Source organism: Pelodiscus sinensis, chromosome 22 (assembly GCF_049634645.1).
Source record: "Pelodiscus sinensis isolate JC-2024 chromosome 22, ASM4963464v1, whole genome shotgun sequence".
In the NCBI taxonomy this organism is placed as follows: Eukaryota; Metazoa; Chordata; order Testudines; family Trionychidae; genus Pelodiscus; species Pelodiscus sinensis.
In genome coordinates this window covers 11,627,514-11,638,524 of record NC_134732.1, presented here as the reverse complement: position 1 = coordinate 11,638,524, position 11,011 = coordinate 11,627,514, and the positions used below count along the sequence as shown (strand labels likewise).

At 43.5% G+C, this 11,011-nt stretch overlaps 1 protein-coding gene across 1 annotated transcript; it reads right to left on the bottom strand.

The window, feature by feature from the left end:
• On the bottom strand, positions 1–10,745 carry SET (SET nuclear proto-oncogene). Its single transcript, XM_075905921.1, has 8 exons — positions 10,402–10,745; positions 8,929–8,986; positions 7,735–7,877; positions 7,141–7,244; positions 6,857–6,970; positions 3,903–4,073; positions 3,658–3,804; positions 1–1,397 (listed from the first exon to the last, which is right to left on the bottom strand). Exons 1-8 carry the CDS (start codon positions 10,472–10,474, stop codon positions 1,374–1,376), a joined length of 834 nt encoding a protein of 277 aa, XP_075762036.1. The 5' UTR covers positions 10,475–10,745; the 3' UTR covers positions 1–1,373.
• Between the last annotated feature and the right edge of the window lie 266 nt (positions 10,746–11,011).

Below are 11,011 nucleotides of genomic sequence, written 5' to 3'. Positions count from 1 at the left end.
TTTAAATCTTCAAATGTCTTTATTATTAGAGGATCAGGTAATTTTTTTTCCTGGTGCAAGGGGGAACATTTAAAGACTCCATTAATTTAACATAAGAGGATGTAACCACAACTCATTCCCATGGAGATATCAAACTGAGAAACAATGCGCAGATTACAGTAACGACTGCCAATTTGTAGTGATGATCGATAGGCAGTCTGACAGCAACTTATTGATAGTATCAGATAATCCATGGCAAATTACACCTAAATTAAAACACTTTTCACATATGAAAGCTATCTAACAATCTGAATTTAGGTTAAATCCATACAGCCATGAGGTTATCTTGAAATACAGACATACTGACCACATACCAATAGGTATTAAATTGGAAACTACAAACAAAGTTTAACATATGGGAAAACAAAGCAAGAAAAATCATGTTCTGTTCAGTGAAGACCATTAGTCCCTTCGTGTACACATTTAGTTTTATTGTAACAAAGCAACTTGTACACTTTAACGTTTAAAACTGAGCATCTTTCTTTCCTTTCCAGTGAACCAAAAAAAAAAAAAAAAAAAAAAAATTTAAAAATAAACAAGAACAAAATTACAATAGAGAATGTCAATTCCAAATAAGATCCTACAGGTTCTGCTGATTCTCCATCAAGTGGCAGGGCTCAAAGTCATCATTAGGAGAAGATTTTATTTTAAAAGTGTCATCTTAAACTGCAAGGATGTTTGTTAAACATCACAATAAACATGCCAAAGGAGAAGAAGCCATGTTGTCAAAATGCCCACTTAACCCACCCAAACATCTGAAACCCACCCTTGCTGACCATCTCTACCCCATTTTTTTTTTTTAGTTTTTAAATTTTTTTAAACAAGAGAAAGTAGACAGACATGTTGGTAAATGCTAACTGTCCATATTCACATAGAGACACTGTAATCTCTGAGCCCAATATACAGAGAAAGAAGGAAAAAAGCTAGATTCTATGCACTACTACACAGGGGCCTAGCACTCTTCAGCTTCCAGCAGAGTGAAGGGAGCAGAAGGTTTTCTTTTTTCCCACAGAACATGGTGTGTTGATTCCATAAACAGTTTTTGTTTTGAGATAGGAAGGGATAAAAATGAACTTGGAACAGAAACTGGTATAGATTTTCTTTCCCACTGTATTCTGCTTAAGGTATTTTCCTCAAAAAAATAAATTGTGAGCCATGGTGTAGAGGAGAGAAAAAAAGAGACCTCAAGAGAACAAGGCGACTGAGCACAAAGGGGGAGGGGGAGGGGGGGGGAGGGAAAAAAAAAACAAAACAGCAACTTGCTCCCAGGGACTGGAGAAAAATTAAAAAGATAAGAAAAGGAGAGGTGGGTGTTGGAATCCATCAGTGTTTAATTAGTCATCCTCTCCTTCATCCTCCTGTTAAAAGAAAAGCAACAGTTAAAATCTAGTCACTTTTGGAGGGGACGGGGGGACAGGAGAAGAGAAGGGAAGGTACAGGAGTCACTACATTCAAACTCCAGACAGCCTTGACTTTCAAACAGCAATTATCCAGAAGTACTGGTCATTCTAAAAAGTCTGATGTGGTAAGTCTGTGTGTTGAAAAGCTCATGTTTCCTTCCTCCTCCATATGGAAATAGGTAATGCTTGATAAGATATCCCTGTTATTGCTAGGACATACAACTTGGATGAAAACTGACAGAACTATTTGCTAGTGAATATTGAAGAGAATGCTAAGGGTGCCCAGAGCTTTGAATAGGCAATCTTAAAGAGCAGTTTAAAAAAAAAAGTCTAAAATAATCTAGAACACTCAAGATTTCAATGAACCTATTAAATGAAATACAGCCGCTCCCCGAGTTATGACCACCTCCACTTACGACCATCCGCACTTACGACCAAAGCAGTCGTAAATGCGGATCTGAGTTACGAATGGCGATCCGCGCTATTCACAGCGCGGTCGCTATGTAACTCTATGGGATCCGAGTTACGAACACTTAGAGTTACAGACCAAGTGTTGGTCCGTAACTTGTTCGTAATTTGGGGAGCGGCTGTACTATTTATATCAGGGGTGGGCAAAAGGTACTCCGCTGGCTAAATCCAGGCCAAAGATGCCCTGCCACTCCACTAGCCACAGGCCAATCAGGGCCTGGGGATGGAGAAGTGTGTGAAGTCTCCTGTCCTGCCAGTGGCGCTTAGTCAACCACCAGAGTTGATTCTAAGTACTGTGTGCCCTTTGCAGGGCAGGAGTAGACTTCATGTGCTCCCCCCAACCCCAGGCCCTGAGTGACCTGGGGGTGGGAGGAGCATGTAAAGTCTCTTACCTCTAGGAGAAAGCACCTAGAGGGACCAGCCAGCTGTTCAGAACAGTTGATAGTTCTCTCAGGTTTGGAGGGGGAGCGGGGGGGGGGGGGGGAGGGGGGGGGGGGAAGAGAGAGAGAGACAAAAGACTTCATGATCTCCCCTCACTCCCAGACCAATCAGGGTCCGTGGGAGGGGAAACATGGAAGTGACCTGATCCCACCCCTTTTCTATGGTGGCCAGGGCCACTTCAAAAACTTCTGAAATGGCTCCTGGTCCAAAATTATTGCCCACCTCTGATTTAGATATGAAGCATATTGCTCAGTAGAGCTTAGTTACTGCACCTAAAATCAAACCCTTTTTTGTCTAAGTGCGATAACATCCAAAGCCTTCTCCATTGTCTGTCTCAAAAGGAAGTTTCATGTACTTCAACAACAAAAGCCAAGTGTGATTAATAAATTAGTTATAATAAACGAACAATGCAACATTCCCAGCTATTGGGCGAGAATTGATTCCAAATTCCAAACTTTAAATCACTGGGGACTGAGAGAGTAGCAGAAGTGAGAAGGAAGTCCCTAAACACTCCCAAAATGAGGACATGTACACAGAAAAATTGGCAATAGTCCAGAGTAAACTAGATAGTAGGTGGAACATGGTCAAACGGGGCACATAAAAATCTATATATATGGACTAGGGTTTAAAACTGGCCAGTAACTAATAAAAAACATCAGTTTGATGAAGGAAAAAAACAGGCTTTTGGATGAATGGGGTGTAACACAAATCACTTTTCCTCATTTTTGCCAGTCTCCTAAATAAAGTTATTAGTCTCCAATTTAAGGCAATACTTTTTTCCCAAACACCACTTCAATTCACTGAAATTATTGCTTAAGTTGTCAAAGCCGGTTATCTCCTATGAAAACTCCCCTTTGAAAAACACAACAGCAAATAGCAAAGACTGTCAATAATGCCTGAAAATTTATTAAACTATTCCATGCTGCTCCTAGATCAGGGCTTCCTAATTGGATTAGGAATGTTAAGTATTTAATACATTAACTGTAGCTGCTAAAAATCTTAGCAGTTACATGTGCTGAAGGCTCTGCAGTATAAAGATTGGTTTTATACTGCACAGCCTGCAGCAAAGCTGGGAAGTCTCCAAGAAGGGGGCAGCAGGGAAGTCTCCTTCCCAGGAGCAGAGCTGCCAGCCCTTGCCCTCCTTGCTCCTAGAGAAGAGGCTTTGCTACCCTACCGCAGTGAAGCCACCTTTTTTGGAGGCTGAATTTAACGGATGCACATCAGCTTTCTGGTTAAACGGTTAATTCCTAACATTCCTAAACTGGATCTATTTATCCCTTTAATTTGGGTATCAAAAAAGAGTTCTCACCTCTCCTTCTTCTCCCTCATCATCATCTTCATCTTCTTCCCCCTCATCTTCATCTCCTTCTTCATCAATATCCTCCAACCCTTCTTCCTCTTCATCATCATCATCATCCTCCTCTCCTTCACCTTCTTCATCATCCATATCAGGAACCTTAATTAGAAACACATGTACAATGTTACTGCATTGATCAAATTAATTCTGAGACATCCACAATAAGTCTGTAACAAACAACTCAACTCTATACTTACCAAGTAGTATTGTAACGGATTTGGCCAGATGTCATCTTTGATGACTTCTCCTAATTCATCAGCACCTGCATCAGAGTGGTCAGTAAACCAAGTAAAGAAACTTTCCGGTTCTTCATGCTGCCTCTTCCTACTGGCCTTGTTCTGCGTCTGACTTGAGCGCTTTGTCAGGTCCTGAAAAAGAAGGGACAAATTTTAAGAATTCTTCCTAAAAATTTCCTGAACATGTTTCACAAGATGTATTTGGAGACTTGCTTGTCTACATAACCACGTACACACCTCTCCTTGAAAAAGAACAAGTATTGAGAGAGAGATTATACAGCACCTCAGGGGGATGCACCAATTGACACCACATAGCAATGAGTTCGAGCAACAATTTCCCATATACAGGACCAATTTCAATACCTCCGCCCCTCCATTTTAAGTCTTTTTGCTTCTTTCTTCAGAATATAAGTTCTCTCCGTTTCACTCTCCACTGAAATATTGACAATTCAAAAAGTATCTGTTGACCTTTGTTAATGCTCCCAGCCTGAGTGGCAAAGAGGTAACTCAAACTGTTAACTGAAGTGTTAATTTCAAAGACTTGTGAAAACTATTTAAATGCTCACATTAAACACAAGCAATTTAAGAAGCTCTTCTCTCCCCTCTCTTTTACAGGATGGATTCATCTTTTTGTTTTCACAAATATATAAAATAATGATTTAAGACTTTATCCTTGCAGTTTTTCCCTTTTAAATTTCATTTGAAGAAATTACTGGGGGGACGGGGACAATACACTTTTAAACTACTATAACATTCACTAGCAAGGATACAGCGAGTTAACCGTACTTCTTTGCCAAGTCCTATCTTATACACCTGGAAAACAGGCGACTATCCAGACCTAATTCTGGACAGCTTTTCCTTAGTTACTTAATGTGTATGGATTTCTAGCATGTTTTGTTGAGATGCTTTGCTCGGGGTACGCTTGCTTATACAACTGTATGGACAGCAATAACTCAGCTTGTTATAATAATTAGCTGACTGATCATAAGATACATTTTGCAGTATACAAGTTATTGCTTGAAGACCCCAGTATACTAGGTATGCAAGGGAGCAGAAGTTGGCGCTGGGGAAAAGCCAGCTTAAAAGTTGGTTCCCTCTAGCACTGTCCACAGCAGTGTTTCCCAAGGGGTTCCGAGAAGTGAAAATAAGGGTTCCACATGAAAAATCCATTAAAATAACATTTTATAATTTAAAAAATAGTATGATGTGATTTTTGATTTAATATGTGAAAATTTAAACTAAATGTTGATCTCATGACCTTGTTTAGGATTTTTTTTATTACCCTCCTTACATTTTTGTGGTCTACTTTTTCAGCTCCATATATTAGACTTATTAGGGGTTCCGCAAAATTCTTTTGAGTTTAAAAGGGTTCTGCGGCCACAAAATTGGAAAACACTGGTCTACAGTGAGAGAGAAAAAGAGCCACAGTGTCCTGGCCCCAGGACTGTTCAGTCCCGGCTTATGCTGGCCCCAGGAGCTAATGCCATTTCATGACCAGCTCCTACTACATTTAAACGGCAGAGCCGTAACACAGGGTAACATGTGCCCCTCCCCCTTATCAACTAAGCAATAGAAATGCCATCAATTACTCGATCAGCTGATTAATCACAATTTAGTATTCCTACAGCATACCAGAGGAAAATGTTGACATTTTTACTGAGGTGTGATGCTGTTTTCCAACAGATCCAACCTGACTCATTTGCAATATTGCAGTTAATTTTTTGAGGTCCAGGAAACCAGCTCCCAATTCAGAAATTCCACAACATATACATGTAATTTATGAACTACAAAAAAACCCATTAACTATATAGACAGAAACAGGCCAAACAATTCATTAGATTAAAAAAAATTATGAGGGTCTTTATAAAGACCAAGTGGCTACCAGAATGTTTAGCAGAATGATAATATTGCAACTGGAAAGGTAGGGGTAATCTGAAGTTTAAATTAAGCCTCTGTTAATGAGAAATGTAGCACTGATGTTAGATCAATAATGGGAGAATGCTCTAAAAACATTGAGAATGCTAGCGGGGCTTTGTTTTCTTTTTAAACCACACATTTGGCAGTGATCTCTAGACCTGTTACTAGCAGTTGACTGATAAGCTTGTAAAAATACTGACAGTTCATCTTCCACTGATTTGCCGCAAAGTAAAAGAACTAACTACAAGTCTCAGCATACATGCAATCTGACCACAGTTTTAGGGTTCATTAGGAGGTATGGATGGGAAAGAGGGGAGGATTTGCATCAAAGCACTTAGATCAGGGGTGGGCAATAATTTTTGACCAAGGGCCACTTCAAAAATTTCTGGAAGAAGACTTCACATGCTCCTCTCCATCCCCCAGCCAATCAGGGCTTGGTGGTGGGGGAGAGCATGCAACGTCTTCCCTGTTCCTGCAAGGAGCATACAGCACTTAGAAGCACTGCGCCCCTTGCAGGGACAGAGGAGACTTCACGCACTCCCCTGCACCCAGGCTATTCAGAGTCTGGAGGCAAGGAAGCATGCGAAGTCTCCTCCCGCCCTGCCCCGTCCCTGCAAGAAGCGCATGGCGCTTCAAAGTGCTGCATGCTCCCTGCAGGACAGGAGGAGACTGTGCGCTTCCCCCCCTCACCCCCAAGCTCTGGGGTGGTGGTTCAAAGTTTCTCACTCCCTGCCCTCAGGCATGCAGGGCTTAAGAGTCAACCACCAGGGTTGACTAAGTGTTGCACGCTCCCTCATTCCTAGGCCCTGATCAGCCTGGGGGTGGGGGGAGTGACAGGGCTTCTGTTGGCTGGATCAACCCACTTGGCAGGCCGAATCCAGCCTGCAGAGGCCCTTTTTCCCCCACCCGTCTTAGATAGTAGTTCAGCATAGCAGTCATTGCCACTGTTTCAAGTGGAGCAACAATTTAATGCCCATCCTCCCTTTTCAGATACATACCTTCCCAGATTTCCATTTGATCTCAGTTGATTTTGAAGATGGATCTCCACTTTCATTCAGATGAAACTCTTTGGAAAGAACTTTATTTTCAAAGTACGGATTTTCGTCAAAATACTGTAGAATGGAAAGAATAAAAGTTGGATTACATATTTGCCAATAGCATAACATTTTTAAATAACATATATGGTAAGTTTTGAAATACTAAGTTATGCTATTGCTCTGACGTATATTACAAGCAAATAAAAATGGCACAACAGTAAACGAAGACTGTCCATGATACTCACAAAATCTATTCTGTAACCTGATTTGATGTCTTCAAACTCTGTCACTTCAACTCTGGTCAAATAATGCAGTGCCTCCTCATCTTCTTCCCCCAACAGTGCAGATACTATGGTAGAATTAGTAACCTTGCATTACAAAGGAACTTATCCAGGTTTTTTTGCAGCAAACATAAGAAACTGTCACAGAAAGTTGATCCCTGCCCACTTTACAGTAAGTTCACAAGATCACCAGCACTCAGTTCTCAAGAGGTCACTATCAAGTACACTCTGCAACAGTCCATAAAATAGCACTGAGAAGATTGCTGAATATGCATTTTCTTCTACTTAAGGAGTTGATAAAAAGTATAATGGCGGTCAAGCTTGTTTTTGTATTAGAAACGTAAATGAAAGAAAATCTTTCAGACAACAGAGATCAATGGCTTCTCTTTGATAGCATCATCACGTCTACAGGAAATTCTAGGCATATATTCAAACAGAAGCCAATGTTGTAAATCGGGGAAACAAAAATCTAAGGGCAATTTTCTCAAGTAAAGGATTAAAAAGGCATATAATGTAACTAACTTCTGTGACACCCTACCCAAAGCACTGGGAGCATACCTTGTGGGTGGTTGACAAATGTTGTTACCCAGAAGTTTGGGATTTTGGCGATCAGTTCTGACCTCTTCTGGAAGAATGGTTGGCGGAGTTTGTTGTATTTCTGTTCTACTTTCAAAATTTCCTCGCTTGCTTGTTCATTCAGTCTAAAGCAAAGCAAAGATCCAAGTTAAGAACTGTATTATAGCATGAAGATCTGAAATTGAAACACGGTGCAAGATCAGTAGGTAGTCCAAAACTAGAATGGATTGTTTAATTAAACTAACTAGCCGTGCTTGAAATATTTCAAACACAAACAAGGTGCCCAATCCTGCAAACACTACATAGTATGTGTTATCAGGAGTAATCCTATAGACTTGACAAACTACACTACTAGTAAACCATATGATGTGTGGCAGTTGCAAGATTAGGCTCTAATGAAATTTCTAAATATCTAGTTTAAAGACTGGTGAACCTTTACACACGATTCAAGATCATTGCCTCTCTTCCTATTATTTACCAAAGAAACAAGATAAAAGCCAAACAAATTTGTGTGCCACAAAGAAAACCTTTTAATTAATATCAGAGTTCTCCCCGCTGCATCAAAAAAAGATGTGTTACACAGTAAGGCCCTAATCTTGCAACTGCTCTTCTTGGGTAGACCCTTGTGTCCAGTTGGGAAGTTCATTAGTTGGTTTAGGGAGCTAGTGAGAAGCAGGCATCAGGACATAACCTAACAGAAATCTGAAAAGATACATAGCTTACTACTCCAATGTAAATTTTGATACGATTTTATAAAAACCACACATCTAAGAATTTGGTGTTTACATTGTTAATGAAAGCTTGATATTCTGCTAAATCAATTTTCAGTTCTGCTTTCCAAAAACCCCACAATTAAATATTAACCTGCAAGAGGACAGAGCTATAACATCAATCATTTTATAGTAATCACAATGAATCTCAGGTGTTAAAATCAAGTTCTATTTTAAGGCCCCACTAGTTTAATTGTATGCTGCTAAATAGGACCATCAATAGCTAAATATTCCATCACATTTTGAGCACACATACATGATTTTTATTTTTAATCGTATCAAATCCTTATTCAGAAAGTGAATACAACTACAGGGACTACTTCAGTATTTTTGTTACAAGCCCCCCCCCCCCCCCCATTCTGCTAAAACATAAATTTAAACACATTACAAAAAAGGTATAACTTACCTGTCTATTTCATTCTGTACTTCATCAATATGTTCAATTGCTTCCTGTTGCTCTTTTTCTGAAAGATAAATCCAAACTCCATAAGTTCTTGAAAGGAGGTCTTAACAACACATCACCACTTGACAATCAAAAAAGTTTACTTTTACAACCTTTACCAGTATTCTGGATGGCATTTAAATAACTGTTTCCTTTTGAGGTTATAAAGCTCACCAGACCTTGTAAAACTAGTGTTTTTACTAACTCAACTTGTGAAGCGAAGTCTTTGAAGACTGCTGTAAAACTTGGCTTTCCTTTTTGTTTTTAAATTATTCAAGCAGGTTGCATCATGCTATGAATATAAGTGTATATTCATATACACTTAGTAATTTTTCATAGGATCTTATTTTACTAAAATCATACACCAAACCATTCTTTCTGAACTCAACACCTTTACAGAAATTGAATAAGTGAACTGAACCCCCCCCCAAATATTAACATATCAAAACCATCAAGAAATCGATATTTTCTACTCAGAATTTTAACTCGGCAGAAGCTGCTGGAGGTCTTGATTATGGAATGAATGGCGATTGGCCTAACTTGTTTTAAGTTTAATGAAAGGCAGTGGGGAAGCAGCTGTAAAAGTGAGGAGCAGGCATCCCGCCATTAGCCTGTGGTGCTATGGGGAATTTGTTTTCGGGGGGGGGGGGGGGGTTGTCTCAGAGTCAAGCACCAGTCCCGTCGTGCAGCCGGGGATAGCTCGATTGGTGTTGTCTTCTCTCCACCCCGTTACATACGAACACTCAGGTGCGGGAAGCACGTGGGTGAAAACAGCACAGGAACCGGGCACAGAGAAAAGCTACGGGCCGGCAGACTCGTTGCCATGAGCACCTCCACAGCCCCAGCCAGACCGCGTGGGACAGAAACGCGAGGCTAAGATCCCATGGTGCGGAGAACCGAGTACCGACCTCTCTGTGCACACGGGCTGTTAGGACCGCACGTGGGGAGGGGAGAGCAGCTGCATCCCGATCCTATACGAGTAGCGCGTGGCTCCCCAGTCGGGCGGGCTCCATCAGCCTCGGAGAAAGCGCCGCTCCATCCCCGCGCTGCGCGGCTGGGCAGCAGCAAGCACCAGCAGCGGCCCCGAGACCAGAAGGCGGCGAAGCATCATGGCGGCGGCGGAGCACAATGAGGCTCCGCGGATGCTGCTCCAGGAGGGGGGGTCCCACTGCTCCGCGCAGGCCGCAGCGCCCCCCGCCCGGCCCCGCCTGCGCCCGTGAAGGAGGCCGGGCAGTACAGACAAAAGGGCGCTAACATGGCCTCCTCCTGCCGCTGCTGAGGCCTGCACATCCGCCCGGCCGACCCCGCGCTCTTCCCGCCTCCGGCCCGGCCGCAGCCCGTGTGGCTGGGGAAAAAATGGCGGTCGGTGCAGCGCCGTGCGGGGAGGAGGCCGCGGCGGCCGCCGCCATTCCCCTCCCTCCCGCGTCCCGGCCTCACCTGAGGTCTCGTCGGCCCCATCGTGGTTGGAGTTCAGCTCCTTCTTACTGACTTTGGCCGCCGGCGCCGACATGATGGTGGCTGCGGAGCGCGGAGGGAGGGGGCTGTAACGGGACTGAGCGCGGGGGGGAGGGCCGGGCACAGACTCCTGCTGCTGCCGCCACTCGGACTCCCTCCGCGGCCGGGACGCTCCCTCCTCCTCAGTCCGGACCTGGGGCTCCCGGATAAAAGGGGACAACAGCGGCGCTCGGACACCCTCACGCTCTCGCCCCAGCCGGGACCAACGCCGCCGCCTCCTACTGCTGCTACTGCTGGCGAGGGGCGGGCAGCGTTGTGCGCAAGCGCAACAACCCCCCCCTTCGGGGCACAGGAGCACGAAAGCCGCACTGCGCACGCGCAAAAATCCCCCCTCCCGGCCACTGGGGAGCGGGAGGCGCAAAGCGCAGTCGCAGAAAACACCACTCTCGGGCATGGGAGACAAGCGCTGTTATGCGCAGGCGTAGACACCCCTCCTCCCGTCTTGAACATACAGGGGCGGGCAACCCTGTGCGCAGCCGCACCAGTCTCCATGTAGGCCCCGCCTCGCAGCCTACCCCACGCTGTGCCCCCA